The sequence below is a fragment of the Coturnix japonica genome, chromosome 19, assembly GCF_001577835.2.
Source record: "Coturnix japonica isolate 7356 chromosome 19, Coturnix japonica 2.1, whole genome shotgun sequence".
Lineage (NCBI taxonomy): Eukaryota > Metazoa > Chordata > Aves > Galliformes > Phasianidae > Coturnix > Coturnix japonica.
Window position 1 is genome coordinate 23,268 of NC_029534.1, and position 21,974 is coordinate 45,241.

Genomic DNA, 21,974 nt, shown 5'->3' on the forward strand with positions numbered 1-21,974 from the left:
AACGTGCTCAGCCTTTCCTCCTCTGTCCATTTCACAATGGCTGTCATACCCTTGTTACCTGATCTGTCATTTTGAATTCTAATACATTCCTTTCAGCTTCCTTACAAAAGCCGTATCTAACGTAGCCCTCTCATGAGCTACTTCTGCTACTCCACGTTTTTCCCAATTAAGATCTTCAAACCAGCGGCCGTTCATTATTTAGCAGGTGTCCCTCCCAGCCCCTGCCATGAGCGCTGTGTTCCCACGCAGCCCTATGTTCGGAGGACACAACAGACCCTTCGGGCACAGCGCACACACACGCGGTCCCAGCGTTCACCCCCCGCCGCCCACCCGGCACCGCGGCCGCTCCGCGCCCCCCATCGCCCCCACGGCACCGCGCGCAGGGGCCGGTGGCCGCGCCGTGCGTCATCACGCCGCGCCGAGCTCCGATTGGCTGCGCTGCCGCTCGCGGAGCTGGTTGGACTCGCGCCTTCCCTCGGCCGTTGCTGCTCCCGCTCCGTCCTCGCTCCGCTCCGCATCGTTCGGCCCCATTAAACCTCGTTCCATTTCTTCTCAACGTGCTCCCCCCACTCTCACACCGAGTGCCCGCTCCCCACCGTTACTCAGCTGCTCCTCGCTCAGCCTCGCATATCTTTGAACATGGTGAGCTGTGATTCGTGTCAGCTGAACCATGCAGACAGCCGGAAGAGGACGCTGGAATATTCACCGTGCTACCAGTTGTACAGCACTGGTTTTAATGGCTTTGCTGGTTTTTTGTTCGGTTTTAATTTTATTTTGTTTAAATGAATGCTCACAGAGTAAGAAGACACCAAATAAATTGTACTTGTAGCCTATAGCAGCTCCACGTTTACAAAAGGTGTTGACATTCACTGCCCTTCACCTGTGCGTTTTTGCACTGCTACAAGCTTGTGCGAGACGAACCTAGAAAGAAAGAGAAATTCATCAATAGCCAGAGATTATAACCCACAGCCGCTTCCAGTTTCCACCTGAAGCCGAAGACACCTTTGGTTTCAATTGAGGTTTTCAAAATGCTGACAATAGTTATTTTTCTACAAATGTGACATTTTTTCCCTTCCCAGCTCATGCTTCTTCTTCACCAGGGGCAGAAGCTAAGATACAAGACTTGAAATAGGAAGCTTCAGCTACAGCTCAGTAGCTCTACAGTTAAGGACAACAAGTAAGGACAGAAACGATGCTGCATTACCTTCAGGTCTCAAACAGAAAAAAGAAAGAAACAGACTTACAGACAGCTTGTTCATAATGCCTCGTGCCTCCGGATTGAGATGAAGAATATTCTTCTTGGTCAGATCCCTTGCTGTTAAACAAATGCTCTGCAAGAAGCCAAAAACCACCAACTGCTGTTTAGCTGCAGCAGCTAGAAGCAGCTAAAATAGAACTCCACACACACAAGGAGACCATGTATGTGCCAAGAACCACATCCAGCTTGACCAGCTCATCTCATACCTGCCCTTGGTGTACCATGAGCAGAAGGTACTTTCAGCATTATTTTAAAGAGCAGCAAAGCAACAGTCTGCATTCTGCTTAGACCAGATCAAACAGCTCCCACTTCTGACTAATAATTTCTTCAGGTTCCTTTTAAGCAACATTTACCTCCTGATAAACTGTGGTGGCACAAGTAAGTGGCCAAGAACAGATGAAGAGGAGTCCCTTGAATCTGATAAGGCCCCCAAGAAGGTACGAGCTCTCTGTTTGCTGCATGGATTTTTACAGACCCAAGTTTGATTTTACCTCCCCTCCTCCAACAGGAACAGTAATGAAGACATCATTGCCATTAGCAAGGGGGCTGCCATTAGCAGAGATGGTGTAAACACGTTCATTTACTGAGGGCGTGCGCAAACCCGGCGTCTTGAAAACTCTGGAAAAAGCAACAGGTAAGGAATTTTTCTACAATTGCGTAAAGCACTTGGACCAAGTCTTCCAATGCAGGTTCAAAGTGCTGCTGGAAAATATTCTGCACATAGACAACTGCAATGCAATAGTATTGCAATAGTATACAAACCTGGAATCAAACCTGGGTGTGATGACGGAGGTGCCTCCTCGAGCACAGAGATCAAGGTTTCTGCCAGTAGCTGGAGTAACAAAGCTGCTTTTGCTTGATCTGCTTAAAAGGAAGCAAATGTAAGTAGAGGCATGCTCTCAGAAGAATCATTTTAAGAGATACGTAAGCACTGTTGTACCAAAGACTTAGATGAGACAACCCAAGGTTCTCACAGATCGCCCTACAGCACAGCATGCTAGGCCACGTGCCATCCCATTCAGCAGCTACATTAGCACTGCACCATTACTCTCTGTTTCTGAAATCCTGCCACGAAACTCATCTCACTTTACTTTACTCATCTTTACTCACCTTTTACTCATGCGTTTCACTCTTGCTGAAGGAGGTCTTCTGCTCCTGGATGCTGGTGCTTTTTTAGTGGATGTCCTCACCTGAAACACATTAGCTGCCAAATCAGTCATTTCCTTCTCCTGTGACAGCCAAGTCTGCACCAAGCAAATGCTTCCATATGAAACACTTGGCTCAGCAGGCTCCTTCCTGCAGCACAGGAGTCTGAAACAAGCCACTGGACAAACTTTTGAGAACTTTCCCATCCGAGTATTATCCTCACATCCTTTCCCTGAAGTTCAGCTCTAGAACTTCAGGAGGATAACAGACCACGTTAGCTTCTACTCTGACTCAGGATGGCTCACATATTTATTATTGCCCACAGCAAAATTCATAAACTAGAAAACTGAAAAGCATTATTGTGAAATATTTTCAATGTGGCCCAGACTGTTCTGCTCTAGGGAATATCACTCCCTACATACAACAATGCTGAATACACCTGCTCAGATGAGAAGGATGACTCTCACATGCAGAAGTACAACAAGGAATAAGAGCAGAGGTAACTCGCAGCACAGTCAGTTTGCTTGCTACAAGTAACTGCACTACCTGCCAATGAAAGCCAGCTTGCAGCGTCACCAGAACAATCAGGAATCAACAGCTTTTTCAAAATCACCCTCACAGCATCCTGCACAGCTGTCCCACCATAGGCATCAGCATCATCTCGCTACATAGTTTACATCCTGGGAACGAAAGCCATCACAAAGAGCAGCTACTTACCTTTCCGTTTCTTGGATTAGTGCTTGCAGCTGCTTGCTCCACGAGAAGCTGGCTATCATGTTTCGCTTTCTTTGCTGGAGGAAGCAAAGGAACCTCTGCTGCTTCTTCAAAAGCTTCACTATCCTGTCTAGAATTTTCTACAAAGAGGAGAAAGCGTTATTCAAGTTGATGGGAAAAAAAAAAACTAACACGACATAACTGACCATTAGCTAAGGTAAGGAAATATAGTACAAGCTTCTTTGAAAACAGTTTGCTTCTAAAATCTTAATTCTGATGACAACAGTAAAGAGAACACAGCTATGAATTATTCAGAATGCTTTAATTAAAGCAAGTAAAACTACTTCAGGTCGCAGGAGTAGAGGCAGAATTACACCCCTGTCTTTAAACATCTTGAAGGCTGTAGCTAAGAACCAAATCAGTATTCACAGAATGTTAACTACTGACCTTTCCCGACGAGTTTTAAAGGAGTCTGGATAAATTCTGCTGTTATTTTGTTTATTTCTGTTATTCCCCGGTCTGCCTAGGATTAAGAAGACATAATATTGTCAGGATGATCAGTAGTGTAAGTTTGCAATAAGTCAAAGTTGCAGGCAAAATCTTTATAACTATTTCACAGCAAAAATATCTTCACGTTCTTCTGTTGTGCTCAAACAAGGTCCTTCCAAGTTATTCTGGACATAATAGATCTTGATGCCCTTCAGAGGCAGCATGCCCTGCTGGACAGCTGCAAGCACACTTCACCTACTGCCTGCTGCTCAACCACCACAGCAGTGCTTTATCTTACTGAAAGGCACATGCTCTTCCAGAGACCTAGGAGCAAACCCCCACAGCGTAGGGCACTGTATGACTCCAGGGAAGCAGAGCAACCTTACAGATAGTAGGAGAGAAGGGCTGGTGCATGAGGCAAGTGATCTCCGTGTGTGATGATGGAGCAGCCAAACAAAAGTGACTAAATCGTGTTTAGTTCTTTTTTTTCTTTAAGACCACGAAGAATGTTAAAATGCAGAGGACTGGGAGAGGCATAATGGCAGAGGCTGCCCAGAACATGCATGCCCTTGGAGGGTGCACATATACCAGAGCTCTAAAAGCACAGCTGGGATACCTGGGATACCCGCCTGGTGTTTGTAAACAACGTGACATGGTTTAAGCCTCACAAGTTACACTCCTGAGTGTGCTGATGCTTTTACTCCCTCCACTGCATTCCCAGGAAATCTGTCAATGGGCTGAGAGCTGTTTAAACAGGTCTTCAAGTTTCCCTCCTCCCACACATTTCCTTTTCTCCCACTCAAAATTTCTGGATGTTTCTGCACAAATCCTTCGTCTCCTACAGGAACACGCAACACGCGGGGAAGTTTCCTATCTGTGCTGGTACGTACCATCACCGCCTCCTCCAGGACTCGTTGGCTTCCTCCTTTATTTAGAAAGAAGACATTTCCTTTGGAAGCGGCACAGCGGAGCGAGCCGGGACAGCCCCCGCAGCGCACACAGGGGCGCCGTGACGCCGCAGGAGCCGGCAGCCCCGCACAGCGCACGGCGGGCGGCCCCGCACAGCGAGCAGCGCACGGCGGGCAGCCCCGCACAGCGAGCAGCCCCGCACAGCGCACAGCGGGCAGCCCCGCACAGCGGCCGTTCCGGCGGCGAACGAGCGGCCCCGCACACTGGGCGCTGCGCGCCCGCCCGCGTTCTGCCGGACGCTGTTGCCCCGCGTCCCAGCGCTGCTCAGCCCCGGCCCCGCCCCGCCCCGCCCGGTACCGAAGAACTGCAGCCAGTTCATCTCGCGCAGCGCCACGGGCAGCCGCAGGAGCTCCATGTCGTACAGATTCTCCATCTCCTTCACCAGGCGCTCCCCGTTCGTGCGCAGCTGCTCGATCCGGCTCTTCACTGCGGGACGGACAACGCGTCGGACGCGACCCGGGCTCGAGCACAGACGTCGGCCTGGGCCTGGGCCTGGGCCTGGGCCTGGGCCTGGGCCTGGGCCCTCCCTCCCTCCCGCAGCCCGCCGTCCCGCGGCCTGCTCCCCGCGTCCTACCCTCCCGGTCGAAGTCCTTGAGGAAGGCGCTCAGCTTCCTGCCTCGCGCCGCCGCGGCCGCCTTCCTGCGGGCAGGAGCCATGACGGACGAGGAATGGCGCGACTCACCGAGTCCCGCTCCCGCCCGCGCCGCGTTCAACCGCCGCCCGACGCGCCCCTGCCGTCCAATCAGAGCTCCGCGAGCGGCAGCGCAGCCAATCGGAACCCGGCGCGGTGTGATGACGCGCGGCGCGGCGACGGGCCCCTGCCCGCGGGCGCCATGGCGGCGATGGAGGGAGCGGAGCGGCCGTTGTGCTGCTGCTCTGCCGCGTGGGGAACGCGGGGCGTTTATACCGGCGCCTGCACCCGCCCGTTTTGGGGCTCCCGGGGCCGGGCCGGGGCTGCGAGGAGTTTTCGGAGACAAATGAGAGATGTCAGATCGGGATTAAAAGCACCGCGCGTTGTGCTGCTGAGCGCCGTGATTGCTTTCATCGCACCGGTACATTGAAGGAATAAACGTGGCTTACAGTGATAGTATTGAAGGGGTGCGTATCCAGTATTGGGACTGGACAAGCTCCAGTCTGAATGCAGCCCCTTCAGAGCGAGGTGGCATTAAGAATCGTGGAACCAGAGAAAGGCCCAGGTTGAAAGGGACCACAACCATCATCCGCTTCCAACCCCCCGCTGTGAGCAGGGTCACCAACCACCCAGCTGGTCTTGATGCCAGCGTGGGTGCAACTTAAACCATTCTCAGCTGAATGTTAATGGAAGTTGTCCAAAGGGAGAGAGGAAGGAATGAGTTAAACTGAAGGGAGAACTTAGAGCCACATAAGAACGACAGGGAGCAATAGAGACCCACGGGGAGCCAAAGGGAACAAATACAGACCCATATGGGAGCTATACTGACACACTCACACATGTACCTGCAGGGACCCATAGAAGTGCATAGGGGAACATACTGCCCTGTAGCAACCAACTGTGCCCCACAGCCAGTTACGATGATGTTCAGTCACCATGGATCAAGGTTCACGGCACTGTGGGATGGCCTGAGTGGCCAACTCACACTCTTGGCCACCCTCCATCTCCCGTGGCTCCCACACCAACCCCACAGCACCACCCACACTAAGCCCTGTCCCACAAATGCAGCTGCTGCCGCTCAACAATTCTTATTGGCTGAAAGCAGGAGAGTTGAGAGATCCAAAGGGGTTGTGAGATCAGAGGTTGGGGCTGGAAGGCAGAGCATCTGCAGCTTTCGTTCCTCACTGAGTCCTTTCTATTGGGAAAGGAGATGGAGGGAGGTGATGAGGCACATGAGGGGCAGATACAGGGTGAAGCTGTGGCAGGGATGTGGGGTAGGAACCCACCTTGATGCTGATGTCACGGCTCCGTGCCTGCAGCTTGTTACCCTGGGACTCAGCCGTGTCAGCACGTTCCTCTGCCTCATCCAGCATGTGCTGTGCCCTGGGGAACTTGGCCAAGTTGGAGTTGGCCTGCTTGTCCTGTGGGGTGAGGCAGTGGCCATCTCGGCAGCTGTCTTGTCATCTATCCATGCACTGGTCCAAACATCCAGCCAGCCACCCATCCATCCACACAGACTTTTTCTATCTACCCAGCGATCCTCCATCTACTCTTTCCCACCCATCCATCTTCTCTCTCCTTCATACATCTGTCATACATCTGTCCATTCATCCCTTTCTCCAACCTTTTCTCCAGCCAGTTCCACATTCCTCAACCATTTTTTCTATTTTTTCCAATTTCTCCATCTATTTCTCTGTTTTTCACAATTTCTCCCTCCCACTTTCCTCTTCCTCCCCACTGAACTCACCGCTTCCTCAGCTTGCCTCTTGTAGGATTTCACCTTCATCTGCAGCTTGTCCACCAGGTCCTGGAGCCTGAGAACATTCTTCCGGTCTTCCTCTGTCTGGGAACACCAAGGTGGGAGACAGGTCCAGGCCCCATATCCTGGCATAGATCTCCATGCTTTAGGTAACCATGATGGCAATTAGAAGTGGAGATTATTTAGAGGTGTTCTTAGGAGGGGTGTGTCTTCCCTACAAGCTTGGATGTAGAGGCAGCAGATGGCCATGGTTGTCAGTGTCCACTGGCCACAGTGTTCTCAGTCACCCATGTCCCTGTGACCACGAGGTCTATGCTTTAGGTCATCCCTGTCCCTCCACATAACAGGTGAACCATGTCCTAGGTCACTCGTCCCCATTGCTATCAGGTCAACAGTGCTGTAGGGCACTCATTTCCCTAAAGCCAACAGTTAAGCCACATTCCAGGTTATGCAAAATCTGTGTGAACACAGAGTGGGTTACACTCCAGATCATCCCTGCCTTTATGGCCACCAGCTCTGCTGTGATGTCCCACCTGGTAGCTGAGCTCCTTGACACGCCGCTCTGACTTGCGGAGTCCCTTGATGCTCTCAGCATTGTGCTTCTGCTCGGCCTCCAGCTCATTCTCCAGCTCCCGCACTCGAGCCTCCAGCTTCTGGATTTGCTTCTTGCCTCCCTTCAGGGCCAGCTGCTCTGCCTCATCCAGACGGTGCTGCAGGTCCTTCACCGTCTGGTCCAGGTTCTTCTTCATCCTCTCCAGGTGGGCACTGGTGTCCTGCTCCTTCTTCAGCTCTTCTGCCATCATGGCTGCCTAGGCAAGGAAGATGAGACACCAAGGAGGACATGGAGAGATGAAGGAATGTAGGGAGTCCCATTGGTCCACTGATCCCATTGGTAGGAGAATGATTGAGGGTGTCCTTGGTCCCTCAGCCAAGTTCACCATGTCACTCACATCAGTGATGGCCTTCTTGGCCTTCTCTTCAGCATTGCGGGCTTCCTGGATGGTATCCTCCATCTCACTCTGAATTTGGGCAATGTCTGTTTCCAGTTTTTTCTTCGTGTTGATCAAGCTGGTGTTCTGGAAGAGAGGAGCATGGCAGTCACCTGCTGTCCTCCAATGGGACTTTCTAGGTCCTTCTGCCCTCCAGTGGAATGTTCTATGTCTTAATGCTCTATCTCTTACCCCTCCCCAGTGGGATATTTTAGGAGATGCAAGGCTGAGTCTTCATGAAAGTGTCCTCACCTGGGTGTGGAGGAGCTGCACACGCTCACTTGCGTCCAGAAGCTCCTGCTCAGCCACTTTCCTCGAGCGCTCCGTCTGCTCCAGAGCTGCCCGCAGCTCCTCAATCTCAGCCTGCAGCAGGTTGCTCTGCGCTCCACCATGGCCACCTGCTCCTTCAGGTCCTCCTGTGTCCTGAGAGCATCATCCAAGTGTATCTGGGTGTCCTGCAAGGCAATGTGGTGGGAGGAGCATGAGCAGGGAGGTGGGAAATGGGGTGAGTAAGCACCCAACAGCCATCTTGTGCCACCCAGTGGCCACCTAAGGATCACTCAGTGGCCGCCCAATTGCCATGCAGTGATCACCCACTGACCCCACAATAGATACCAGGTTGGCACTCAGTGGCCACCAAACAAGCATACAGTGGCCTCTCATGGCTACCCAAGGGTCACCAGATAGCTACTCAACAGCTACCCAACAGGCAATCAATGGCTACCCAACAGGCACTCAACAGGCATCCAGCAGCCACACTGGGCTTCCCAATGACCACCCAGCAGCAAGCTAAATTCAACCATTGGCTGTCCATCAGCTAGCAAATGCCCATCCATCAGCAACCCAGTGATAAGCCAACAACCACTCAAAAGCCACTTAGTGGTTACCCAATGGCATCTTAGTTTCCACCCAATGGACAGCCAATAGCTACCCAGTGGCCATCCATCAGCCAGTAAATATCCAACAGGCATGCACTGGCCACTCAATGGCCACCCATCAGACAGCTGATGGTCACCCAATGGCAACCTAAAACCCATCATACGGCCACCCAATAGCAAACTTGTGCCACCTAATGTCCAAATGGCCAACTTGGCCCATTAATTCCTGATGGGTCAGCAGTCCAATGGGTACCTTGAGATAGCCCTGCAGTGCCTTGACTTGCTTCTGGGCTTCAGCTGCTGTACGGTTGGCATGGCTCAGCTGGATCTCCATTTCATTCAGGTCTCCCTCCATCTTCTTCTTCAGTCTCAGGGCTTCATTCCTGCTCCTGATCTCAGCATCCAGTGAAGTCTGCAGTGAGTCCACCACCCGCAGATGGTTGCGCTTGGATTGCTCCATCTCCTCATCCTTCTCCGCCAGCTTGCGCTCATACTCAGCCTTCACTTGGTTGAGCTCCAGTTGGAGGCGCAGGATCTTCCCCTCTTCATGTTCCAGGGAGGCCTAGGGAGGACAGGAAAACACTATTGGCCACAGAGGACACCAGGACACATGGAGATATATGGGGACAGGTGGGGATAGAGCTTGGCTCACCTCTGCCTCCTCCAGTGCTGCTTGCAGCTCTAGCTTCTCGGCATCCAGTTGCTTCCGGACCTTCTCCAGCTCATGGATGGATTTTTGGCTGGCTCCCAGTTGCTCTGTGAGGTCCGAGATCTCCTCTGCATGGATGACAATCCATCAGATCACATAGAAATAGATGGATGACATTGGAGTGGCCAGGTGGAGGCCATGGTCTCACCTTGGAGGTTCTTGTTCTCACGCTTCAGGGTTTCCAGGTGGTCCAGGGACTCCTCATAGGCATTCTTCATCTTAAACAGCTCTGTGCTGAGGGACCGAGACTCCTTCTGGGAGGCCTCCAGCTCAGCCTGTGTTTCCTCATACTTCTGCTTCCACTCTGCCAGGATCTATGGGGACACCAGCAGGACACTGCTTATAACCTCTTCCTCCGTGGAGAACCTTCTCCTCCTAACCCTTACCATATTCTTTCATACGCATTCTGACCTTGTCAAAGTTCTTCTGCTTCTTGTCCAGAGCTGCGCAGGCAGCATTTGATCTCTCCACATCAATCATCAGGTCCTCCACCTCATTCTGCAGCCTCTGCTTTGTCTTTTCCAGGGAAGCACATTTGGCGTTCACAGCTTCAACATGTTCCTCGGCATCCTGCAGGCGCTGGGCCAGCTTCTTCCTACCAGATGGACAGACAGAACTCACATATATCCTTTCTGGACTCCTTGAAGAGCCTCCATCCATGGAAGATGACTCACTTGGCCTCCTCCAGCTCCTCTGTGCGCTGAATAGCATCTGTCTCGTATTTGGTTCTCCACTGGGCCACTTCGCTGTTGGCCTTGGACAGGGCACGCTGCAGCTCCCCCTTGGCTTCCTGCTCCTCCTCATATTGCTCCCGGAGCAAGTCACAGTCATGGCGAGCAGACTGCAAGGCATGGGCCAGGGCATTCTTGGCCTGAGGCAAGGAGAAGATGGAGCTGTGTTAACTGGGGACCACTTGAGGTCCTCCAACTCAGTATTCCTCAGGTATTCCTTAGACCAACTCAACCCGAACAAACTCAACCCAACCTAACTCAACCTCCTTGACTTCAACCAACTCAACTGAGCTCCTCCATCCCATTCCTACCTCACTCTTAATGTCTTGGCGTCTCACACTCTAAACCTCCAGCCCTACCAACCTCTCCAACAAGGCCATACCTTGGCCTCCTCCTCCAGCTGTCTCTTGAGGTCCTCCAGCTGCTGAGTGTAGGTAAGTTTCCCTCGCATTAGCTGGTTGATGAAAGCTTCCTTCTCCTCCAGCTGCCTCGAGAGCTCGCCTAAGGGACACAAAGAGGGGTGATCATTGCTGAAGAGAACCCAAGAGCCAACCCACAGTCCCAAAGGCCAGCAGCTGTGTGAGATGTGAGTGAGGCACTCACTGTTCTCTGTCTGGAGCTTGGCTCGCTGTGTGCTGAGGTCAGTGACAGTGCGCTGAGACTCCTCCAGCTTGTTGCGGTGCTCATTCATCTGGTCTTCTGTGGAGCGGCACATCTTCTCCAGGTTGGCCTAGAGGAAGGAAGAGAAGAAAGATGCAAGGGAACATGGGAAGTATGGAAGAACTGTCCCATCTAGCCTCATCTTGACCTCTGCAGTTGAGGCCCCAGTCTCCTACCTTGGCCTTGATGAGCTGCTCCATGTTGGAGCTGACATCATCCAGCTCCAGCTTTAGCTCACTCTTCTCCTTCTCCAGCTTCTGTTTTACACGCTGCATGTTGTCAAGCTGTTCACTCAGCTCTGCCACGCTGTCCGCATGCTTCTTCCGCAGGGCGGCAGCCGTGGCTTCGTGCTGCAGCGTGGCCTCTTCAAGGTCACGGCGCATCTTCTGAAATTCTGCCTCACGCTTCTTGTTCATATCGATCTGAGCTGCTGTAGCCCCTCCTGCTTCCTCCAGGCGCTCACTGATCTCCTCCAGCTCCCTGGAGAGGTCAGCCCGGTGCTTCTCTGCTTTTGCCCGAGAAGTTCGCTCTGCCTCAATTTCTTCCTCCAGTTCCTCAATGCGGGCCTGTAGCCCATGGACAGGTAGAACATCGCAGTGGCTTCCCTTGGCCCAACTCTTCCACTCAGCCAGCTGGAGACTCTTCAACCCATCTCAACCAGTTGCATATTCTTCAAATCCAATCTGATGGAGAGTCTTGAACCCAACCCAACTTCATCCACCTGAACTCAACCTAACTCAATGGAAATTCTTCAACCCAATCCACCCAAATGGAGACACCTCTACCCAAACCAATGCAACCCAACCTAACAGAGATCAACACAACCAAGTGGAGACTCTCAACTCCACCTCTGCCTGACCTGAAGCTCTTTCAGTTTCTTCTGGAGCTGGGCAGCAATCGCTTGCTCATCCTCAATTCGAGCATTAAGCGTGTTGAGTTCAAAGTCTTTCCTGGAAGAGAAGAAATACCAATCATAGTTTCAGGTTCTCAGAAAAGAGCAGGATTACGGGACAAAGGGTTGGAAGAGGTGGTGGGCAGTTTGCTACTTTTTCAGCCTCTCCTCCAACTGCTGCTTGTCATTCTCCAGGTCCATAACACTCTCCTGAGCTAGCTTCAAGTCACCTTCCAGCTTCCTCTTGGCTCGTTCCAGGTCCATCCGTATCTTTTTCTCCTGTTCCAGTGAGCTCTCCAGCTGCAAACAGTGCAGAAACCTCCATTAGCTGACAAAAAAACCTACCCTAGAAGGATGTTTGCCCACAGGAGAAACAGGTCTTACATCATCCACTTGCTGCTCCAGCTTGGTTTTAGCTTTGGTCAGAGTATTGACTTTGTCCTCTTCAGCCTGCAGGTCATCCAGTGTCTGCTGATGGGCCTCTTGGAGGGCTTTCTTCTCTTTTGTCAGCTTGGCAATGGTCTCATCCAGGGCTGCCATCTCCTCTGTGAGGTTTTTCACCTGTGTGGGGAGAAACATCAGGCTTCCATCTTGATGCCAAAGGTAAGGCAAAGACAGGAAGAGACTGTCTGTTACTCATGGTCAAGCTGAATCTTATTTAGGTAACACAGGAGAATCCAGCCAATCACCCTTGGTTCTTCTCAAACCAAACCTATCAACTTATATGTCATTTCAATGCAACCAAAACATTTTTGGGTCAAATCCAGCCCAGTCACCCTCGGGTCTTCTCAATCCAAACACCTTTTGTAGTTTCTCAACACAACAACTTTTAGGAATTCTCAACCCAACCCAGCCACCCTTCAATCTTCTCAAACCAATCAAACTACCCTTAGGTCTTCTCATCACAACTCAACAACCTCTAGGTCTTCTCAATTCAACACCACTCTCCTTGTGTATTCTCAACCCAATCCAACTAATTTTGGGTCATCTCAATCCAACCTAACTGGAATACCTTGGGACTTACCAACCCAACTCAACCATCCTTGGGTCTTCTCACCCCAACCACTTCACCTTGTTTTCAGTGGCATGCTTTTCCTTCTCAACTTTGGCCAATGTTAACTCCAGGTCATCTATGTCTTTCTTCAGCTCTGAACATTCATCTTCCAGTTTCCTCTTCTTGGCTGTCAGCTCAGCATTCATCTCCTCTTCATCCTCTAACCTCTCAGTCATCTCCTTCACTTTGGCCTCCAGCTGGATCTTGTTCTTGATCAGCTGATCACAGCGCTCCTCGGCATCAGCAAGATTGTCTTGCTCCTATGAAGGGGACACATTGGTGGGAACAGGAAGGAAGGGAGAAGGGAGTCTGTGGGGTTGGGACATCTCCATCACGCACAGCCTGCACTTGGAGCTGCAGATCATTTTTCTCCTGCACCATGTACACCATTTTCTCCTCCAGCTCCTTCCTCTTTGCCTCAGACTTCTCCAAGGCTTCCTTCAGATGCCCAAATTCCTCCTTCATCGTCTGCATCAGGACACAGAAGACCAATAGCAATAGCAAATGGTTCCACCACTCATTATCCCCACCCTAACAATGTCCTTGGTGGCCCACACCATGATGGTTTTGTGATGTCCTCACACCTGCATCTCCTTCTCAGACTCTGCACTCTTCAGCAGAGGCTTGATCTTGAAGAACAGCTTCATCCAGGGCCAGTGCTTGACATTCATGAAGGCACGGATGTTCCACTGGATTACCAAGAGTGCATCCCTATGATGGGGACACTCAGATGAAGCCACCACCCAAGCCCTGTGTAGTAGAGCTCAGTCACATGAGAGCTCCATCCCTGGTAGAAGGACCTATCCCCATCTCACCTGCGCTCCAGGATCTTCTTGAACTCAATGCGCATGAGCTGGCCTCGGGCTTGAGCTTGGATGCGGGTGATGATGAGGGAGAGGCGCTCATCCCGCATCTCCTCCAGCAGCCCCAGCAGCCCAGCCTTGAAGAACACCTTGGAAGAGAAAGGAAGTGATTGAAAAGAGTATGGAGCAGGAGAAAGGTTGGATGGGTGGGATTGGGTTGGATGGAAGGGCTGGAGATTGAATAGGATGGGAGAGCTGCCTGGAAGGGTTGGAGGATGGGCTGAATGGAAGGAATATTAGATGAGTTGGATGGAAGTGTCAATGGTTGTGTTGGGTTAGAAGGAAGAGTTGGAGATTGGATTGAATTGAATTGAAGGACTGGACACTGGATTGGATGGAAGGGTTGGATGAAAGAGTTGGATATGGGTTTGGATTGGATGGATAGAAGTGTTGGTGGCCAGATGGACAGACCGATGATTTGACATATGGATGTACTTCACCTTGGTGTGACCAAATTTGTACTGGGTGTGGTCCACATCGATTGACCCAAGAAGCTTCTCAGAAGCTTTCTTGCTATCAATGAACTGTCCCTCAGGGATGGCTGTGGGGTTCAGGATGCGGTACCTAGGTAGAGCAGGAAGAGATGACACAAAGTGAACTCAAAGCCCATCCCCACATCCCCAACACCCGTCATGCTATCCCCACCGTTGGCGGAAGTCCCCATAGAGGATGCGATTGGGAAAACCCTTGCGGCAGATGCGGATACCTTCAAGGACACCGTTACACCGCAGCTGGTGCAGCACCAGGGAGTTGTCCATCACACCTGTCAGGTAGAGGGTAAAAAGAGTGGAGTCAGCCTTTAGCCATACCCACTGCCACAACCACTCTAATCTCCACTCCCTCACCCGGCTCCTTCCTCTCATTAGGGATGAGGCAGCGGACAAAGTGGGGATGGGTTGTCCTGAGGTTGGCCATCAGCTTGTTGAGGTTTTCCTGGAGGAAGACAGAGAAGGCTGAAACTAATGGGCCAGAGGGGAGGAGCAAGAAGTCCATGGAGTGAGGTAGTCCTCCCTCTGTCCCACAGCCTTTCCTTTCCATGAGGCACTCACACGGTGCAGGGCTGAGACAGTCTGGAAGGAGGAACCTTTCTTCTTGGCTCCTTTCCCCTTTCCACTGTCACCACCTGGGGAAAGGAGGAGGGTTAAGGTAAGCAAGGAGAGAACTGCTGGGGGTAGATCTTCCTCATCCATCATCCAACCATCTCCATCCATCCTCTTACCAGCATCTGCCCCAGCGTAGTTGGAGAAGAGACTGGCCAATAGCTTCAGGGCTGACTTCTGGTACAGCCCCACAACAGTTTCATTCAGGGGGTCCTTGTTCTTCTCAAGCCAGCCAGTGATGTTGTAGTCCACTGTGCCAGCGTAGTGCACCAGGGAGAAGTGGGCCTCAGCCTTGCCTTTGGCAGGCTTGGGCTTCTGGAAGTTGCTGGACTTGCCCAGATGCTGGTCATAGAGCTTGTTCTTGAAAGAGGTGTCAGTTGCCTTGGGGAACATGCACTCCTCTTCCAGGATGGAGAAGATGCCCATGGGCTGTTGAGGAGAGAACCTCGTTGGCCGTGGAATACACCGACCACCACCCAAATGATCATTTTTGGGGTCCCTGGCAAGCTCCAAGTGGAAGAACACCCCAAAATGCCCTGGGGGAGGCAGTACCTTCTCAATGAGCTCAATGCAGGCAGCCAGGTCCATCCCAAAGTCAATGAACTCCCATTCAATGCCTTCCTTCTTGTACTCCTCCTGTTCCAGCACAAACATGTGGTGGTTGAAGAACTGTTGCAGTTTCTCATTGGTGAAGTTGATGCACAGCTGCTCAAAGCTGTTGAACTGGGGAGAGAAAAAACAGTCAATGTGGTCAATGTAACACCCAACGTGTGACCCAGTGGGTCAACGTAAGGCTGAATGGAGTCAACAGAGTCAACTGAAAACACAGTGGGGTCATCAGAAAACCCAAGGGGGTTAATGAAATGCCCAGTAGGATTAATGGAGTTAACTACAGACTTTTACAGTTAACATAACACCCCACAGTATCAATAGAATGAACCGGAGATCCAACAAAGTCATCAGGAAACCTGACTTTGTCAATGCAAAGCCCAGTGGGAAGGTCAATTCACCACTCAGTGGGGTAAACACAGCATCCAGCAGCACCGCATTCCCACTGGAGTTCAACATTACTCTTAAGGACATCCATTCAATGCCCAGCTGCATCAACCCAACACCAAAAAGCACCCATGGTGCTCTCCCACAGCCTCACATCAAAGATCTCAAAGCCAGCGATGTCCAGGACACCAATGAAGTACTGCCGGGGCTGCTTGGTATCCAGCTGCTGGTTGATGCGAACAACCATCCACAAGAACATCTTCTCATAGACAGCTTTTGCCAGAGCACCAATGGAGTAGTAGACCTGCTGGACGCTCTGTCCCTTGGTGACGTATTCATTGCCCACCTTCACTCGGGGATGGCACAGCCCCTTGAGGAGGTCAGCTGAGTTTAGCCCCATCAGGTAAGCCGACTTGTCGGCATCTTCCCATCAAGGACAAAAGAACATGATCAGGTCCCACCTCCTCCACATCTTGGAGGGAGCTGGGGGACCCCAAAATATGTCATCCCATGAACCTTCTGTGCCATCTGGCTCTGCCTGCTCCTCTCGTTGCTTCTGCTTGAACTTCAAGTTCCCATAGTGCATGACAGCCCCTGTCAGCTTGTAGATGGCTGTTTTTTCATCAGCAGTGAAGCCCAGGACATCGAAAGCACTCTGTAGGGTGAACAGAGGGGCTCAGGGTGGGCCTGATATTTCCCCAGCACCTGCTATTCACCCTATTCACCCATGACCTGCTTAACCATCTAGAATGTCATTCATCCATCAAAAGACTCATCCATCCACCACAGACTCATCCATCCATGCACTCATCCATCTAAAGATCCAACCATCCATCTAAAGAATCATTCATCCATTTCAGGGCCCAACAACACATGGTTTCTTCCATCTGACGATTTAATCACTCATCCATTGATTCATCCACCCATGGTCTCTGCCACCTGAGGACTCCTCCATCTGCTTACATCAGTTGCCAACAGCTCTTCCGAGTCATCGATGGAGGCCACTGTCACCTCTCCTTGGGAGACGTAACTGTAGTCATAAGGGTTGTTGGTGATGAGCAGCATCTCTGCTCAGTGGTGGAGCAAGAAAGAGGGAAAAAGACACAAAATAATCTAAATGGCCCTCACTTGCCAGAAAAAAAAATGAGTGAAAAAGAGAGGATGGAAGAAGACCCAACTCACCCAGAAGCTCTGGCTTCTTGTTGGACATGATCTGATAAAAGATGTGGTAGCTTCTTTCAGCCTTCAGCTGGAAGATGACTCGGGACTTCTCCAGGAGGTCTGGGGAGGATGAAGAGAAGGTTTTGAGGTGGATGGGATGAGAAGATGGGTAAGATGGATGGAGGGTTGGTATGATGGCTCTCACAGGTCTCTATATCGGCTGATGCCAACTTCCCAGTAGCCCCAAAGTGGATCCGGATGAACTTCCCCTATGAGAACAGCAGTGTGAGACTTCTCTGCTCCATGGATCCCCAACCCTGTCTTAAAGATCCCACCCAACATTCCCACCACTCACAAATCGCGACGAGTTGTCATTGCGGACAGTTTTGGCGTTGCCAAAGGCCTCCAAGGCGGGGTTGGCCTGGATGATTTGATCCTCCAGTGTTCCCTGGTGGTCAGTGGAGATCAGTGGAAGGGAACAAGCAGATCCACAAGTGTGGGATGCTAAGAGAATATGGCCAGAGGACTCACCTTGCTGCTATTTGCCACCTCCTTTTTGCGGTCACCAATGGCAGCAATGCTGGCAAAGTATTGGATAACCCTCTTGGTGTTAACAGTCTTCCCCGCTCCGGATTCTCCACTGAAGCCATGGGACAGTGGTGAGACGTGGGGCACTATAGTGCAGCGCTGCCCTCCCACCCCTCCAGGACCATGGGACTGGGACTTACGTGATGAGGATGGACTGATTCTCACGATCTGCAGGGAGAAGACACAAGAGATGGTAGTCCCACTAACATAAAGACCAGGCTTTAGCTCTGGGTCCATTTTTTGGTGATGAAATTTTCAAGTTGGAGGTCCCTACCAGTCAGCATGAACTGATAGGCGTTGTCAGAGATGGAGAAGATGTGTGGAGGGGCCTCCTGGCGCTTTTTGCCTCGGTAGGCCAACACCACCTCCGGGTTGTACACCGGCAGCCACTTGTAGGGGTTGACAGTGACACAGAAGAGGCCCGAGTAGGTCTGCGAGGAAGGGACACAGGACAGGATCATGAAATGTCATCCCGCTAGAAGGGGTTTATGGTGACTCAGTGGGTTTGGAGATGGGACATCACAGTCTTGAAATTTCCATTTAGTTGCCACAAGGGGAATAAATATGGGACACCCCTGTTCTAGGTGGCTCAGTGGGATCTGGAAATCACAGTTCTGGGTATTCAAACAGGTCTTGAAATGGGACATCCCAGTTCTAGGTGGCCTTACGATCTTGGTTCTAGGTATCCCAAATAGTCTGTAAATGGGCTGTCTCAGTTCTAGGTGGCTCAATGGGATCTGAAAATCATAGTTCTAGGTGTCCCAATGGGACTAGTTCTAGGTGGTCCAAAGTGTTTGAGATGGGATGTGCCTATTGTAGGCAGCCCAATGGGACTGGAGATGGAACATCCCACTTCTAGGTGACCAAAGAACTGTGGAGAAAAACTACCACATACTAGTTGCCTCAGATCATATGGGCACAAGGTGACCACCCAGCTCTTCATGGAAAAACTACAGTGCTCCTGCATCTTTATAGGCTGTAGGACCACCTTATAGATTTGGGACTGCTCAATAGCCTATGGGGTCACCCCTTTGGCTGTGGATCTGCTGCAGGGGCTGCTGTGAAGGCTCACATAGATCATCCAGGCTGCATAACGCTCTTTGAGGTTGTACAGCACAGCGGGTTCATGGAGGTGGGTCATCATGGCCATGTCCTCAATGCGGTCAAATTTTGGGGGGTTTTGGGGGTGCACATCAGCTTCAGGCACCGTCAGGGTCTGCAGAGAGATCCCAAGAATCCCCCAAATGCAACTTTTTCAACCTAGAATACCAAGTTTAACTTTTCCACCCCAGATCCCACCAAATTCCCTCTTTTCAGCCCCAAATCACCACAAATTCAGTTTTGTCACACTAAGGTATCCCCCAAAATTACATGTTTTTATTCACTCCATTACATCATGATTGCCATTTTAAATGTCCCCCAGGTTACTTCTTATCACCCCAAGTCCCACCAAATCCTTTTTTTTTTTTTTGTTTTGCCCCAAACCCCCACAGTAACCCTTTCCCATCCAACACCCCCAAATAGGCCCCACCCTATTGAACCCACTCCATTTACACCACTACCACTGATTCTCACTGACCCCACCCCACCCAACTCCACCCCACTGAATCCCACTGACCCTCACTGACTCACCTCCATTGACCCCACCCCACTGACCCCATTGACCCCACTGAATCAACCGGCACTGATCCCACTGTCCAGCTCCACTGATCCCCACTGAGCCCACCTCCTGAAGCCCCTCAACCCCGCCCCCCCCAACCTCATCTCTCACCTCCCCTGTCTCCGTGGTGACGGTGACCCCATTCCCTGCCCGGGCAGTGATGCGGGCTCGAACAAACTCAAGCTGGGGGTGGGGCACGAAGCAGAGCCCTCGAGTGTCACCTGGTGGGGCTGAATGGGGCCCCTCGGGGGCACGCAGGAAGGGGGCAGCAGCACCCAGCAATGCCTCCATCTGTCGGTATCGTGACAGTGATGCCATCACAGTGACAGTATCATGGTGACATTGTCACAGTGATGCAGTGACCCATAGGGATACATGGGCTCCATAGAAATGCATGGGCCCCACAGAGATCGGAGTGCCTCACAGACATGCATGAGCTCCCCACAGACAGACTGTCCCATAGATATTTGTAAGACCCATAGAAATAAGCTGTGACCCACAGACATGCATGAGCCCAATAGAAATGCAAGGACCCCACAGCAATCCACAGTGCCCCACAACAATGTATGAGCCCCATAGACATGCATAGTGCCCCACAGAAATGTATGGGCCCCATAGACATCCATGAGACACATAGTGATGGGCGAGGCCTCATAGACACATATGAGCCACACTGAAAGAGCAGCACCCCATAGCAATTTGTGAGCTCCACAGCAATGCACAGTGCCCCATAGGAAAGTGATGCCTCCCCCCTTCCCAACATCTCCCCTCTGCTCCACAGCATCCGTACCACCCCATAGAGCCTTGTCCTGCCCCAAAGTGCTCCCCTGCTTCATAATGTCCCCATGCCCACATAGCGGCTCATGCCCCATTGTGTCCCTGTGCCACACATCAGCCCTGTACCTTCAGTCTCTGGCTCTAGCACAGGAAACAGGAACAGATCTGAAGCGCTGGGGGAGAAAGGCTGTTACCCACAGCTACCCCCTGCACCCCATATAACCCCACACCCCCCCGCCCCGTAGATTTCCACATCCTCCCACATCCCCCTGCCCCACATATCCCCATATCCCCCTGCCCCACATATCCACATCCCCCCACATCTCCCTGCCCCATAGATCCCCATATCCCCTTATCCCATGGATTCCCACATCCTCCCATATTCCACTATCCATAGGTTCCCACACACCTTGTAGCCCATAACCCCACATCCCTCATATCCTTGGCCCATAGAGCTCCACATCCCTATGGGGCACCTCATAGCCCCATATGTGACCCACAGCTCCCCATATCCCCATATCCCACATATCTCCCCGCTGCCCGTAGATCCCAATGTGCTCCCCATCCCTCCCCATCTCCCAACCTCTGTCTGCCCCACACCAATCCTGCTGCTGCCCCACGGCTTTTATGTGCTTTCCCCCCGCCCCACCCCGCCCCCTTCTGTCTCCCCTAAAAAATTCCTGGAAGAGGGGGAGGGGAGGAGGGCACAGGAAGGGGGGGGAGCCTGCCCCATATCGCACAACAGAGCCCATAGGGAGCCCATGCTCCATTCCACAGAACACACTCTGCCCAATAGTTTCCATTCTATCCCATAGAACTCCCTCTGCCCCACAACTCTCCTTCTCTCACGTAGAACCCCCTTTGCCCTATAGATCCCATTCTTCTCTGCAGAACACCCTCTGCCCCCCAGTTCCCGTTGTGCCCTGACAATCCCATTCTGCCCCATAGATCCCTTAGCAGACCCTTAAGCTCTGCCCCATAGTTCCCACACTGTGCCCCACAGATTTGCCCTATAAACCCTGCCCCACAAGTTTCTGCTCTACCTATAAGCACTGCTCCATAGAACATTATCTGCCCCATAGGCTCTGCCCCACTATTCCCATCCTGTGCCCAAAGCCCAGACCCACAGGCCTTGCCCCATAGAACCTGATGCAAACCCTACAAGAGACACAGGGAGCAATCTCTGCCCCACAGGCTCTGCCTCAGCTCTTGTTCTGGGTGTGTATGGGACTCTATAGAGCTCTATGGGGAGCGATGGGGTTCTAAGGGTCCCTGTGGATCTCTATGGGACACACCACGGCCAGCACTTGCCGCTACAGACAAGGGGACAGGGATGGGGCTGTTTCTGCCCTCCTTATCACCTGCCCCTACCTCTGCCTCTTTGTCCCCTCGTCCTTGGCAAGTGACAAATTCCCAGGGTGGGGCCACAGGGGTGGCCAGTGGGGGCTGGGGACCCAAAAGACCCATAGAGACTCAAAAAGACCCCATAGAGACCCACAGGGGACCAATAGGGACACAGAGAAACCTATAGGGATGCACAATGCCCTGTAGTGCCCCACAGTGCTACACAGCCGGTGGGGTTGAGGTTCACAGAAGGCAGCTCAAAAGGCACCGCAGGACAGTCTGGGTGACGATCTTGTGCTCTTGACCACCATCCCCTGCAGCTCCTGCCACAACCCCACTGCGCCGTGGGGTAGCACCACAAAAACCCTGCCCCATACCAAGCCCTGCCCCACACCGTGCTTTACCCCACACAAGTAGCTGCTGCTGCTTGGAGACATTTATTGACCAACAGCAGGGGACTCTGGGGATACAAAAGGTATTGGTCAGAGCTCCGGGTTTGGGCGATGTCAGCACGTTCCTCTGCTTCCTCCAGCTCGTGCTGGATCTTGCGGAACTTGGCCAGGTTGGAGTTGGCCTGCTCTTCCTGCGGGGGGAGGCAGTGGCCAT

General features: G+C 52.0%; 2 protein-coding genes across 3 annotated transcripts; both read right to left on the minus strand.

Annotated features, from left to right (window-relative positions):
- Nucleotides 1-717: 717 nt before the first annotated feature.
- On the minus strand, nt 718-5,321 carry CDCA8 (cell division cycle associated 8). 2 transcript variants are annotated; one of them, XM_032448421.1, is made up of 10 exons: nt 5,151-5,321; nt 4,874-5,002; nt 4,498-4,532; nt 3,566-3,641; nt 3,122-3,258; nt 2,369-2,448; nt 2,021-2,122; nt 1,750-1,876; nt 1,245-1,331; nt 718-921 (listed from the first exon to the last, which is right to left on the minus strand). In XM_032448421.1, the coding sequence occupies exons 1-10, from the start codon at nt 5,230-5,232 to the stop codon at nt 877-879; spliced, it is 900 nt and encodes a 299-aa protein (XP_032304312.1). In that variant the 5' UTR covers nt 5,233-5,321; the 3' UTR covers nt 718-876. The 2 variants fall into 2 exon arrangements, with proteins under 2 accessions (XP_032304312.1, XP_015736278.1); XM_015880792.2 differs by having other exon boundaries at nt 2,021-2,119; nt 5,151-5,318.
- A 614-nt stretch (nt 5,322-5,935) lies between these two features.
- Nucleotides 5,936-19,538, minus strand: LOC107322603 (myosin-7-like). Its single transcript, XM_015880791.2, is given in 38 exon segments — nt 5,936-6,628; nt 6,955-7,050; nt 7,500-7,775; nt 7,917-8,042; nt 8,208-8,332; nt 8,335-8,410; nt 9,087-9,395; nt 9,486-9,610; nt 9,691-9,856; nt 9,954-10,137; nt 10,217-10,413; nt 10,656-10,774; nt 10,877-11,003; nt 11,110-11,499; nt 11,793-11,883; nt 11,980-12,125; nt 12,210-12,386; nt 12,897-13,139; nt 13,219-13,347; nt 13,464-13,590; nt 13,695-13,831; nt 14,183-14,306; nt 14,388-14,505; nt 14,588-14,675; nt 14,792-14,865; nt 14,962-15,271; nt 15,395-15,565; nt 15,993-16,261; nt 16,355-16,493; nt 16,802-16,905; nt 17,021-17,119; nt 17,205-17,268; nt 17,355-17,447; nt 17,531-17,639; nt 17,728-17,755; nt 17,862-18,018; nt 18,660-18,803; nt 19,359-19,538. Coding segments are annotated over 38 exon segments (5,877 nt in total). The 3' UTR covers nt 5,936-6,388.
- Nucleotides 19,539-21,974: the final 2,436 nt, after the last annotated feature.

What these genes read in the sequence shown, in the direction of transcription:
- CDCA8 (XM_032448421.1), bottom strand. Translation starts at nt 5,232, where the DNA reads ATGGCTCCTGCCCGCAGGAAGGCGGCCGCGGCGGCGCGAGGCAGGAAG. An exon ending in TCCTGGAGGAGGCGGTGATG is followed by an intron (nt 3,642 to 4,497) that starts GTACGTACCAGC and finishes TCTTAATCCTAG; the next exon opens with GCAGACCGGGGAATAACAGA. An exon ending in GTGAAACGCATGAGTAAAAG is followed by an intron (nt 2,123 to 2,368) that starts GTGAGTAAAGAT and finishes CTTCCTTTTAAG; the next exon opens with CAGATCAAGCAAAAGCAGCT.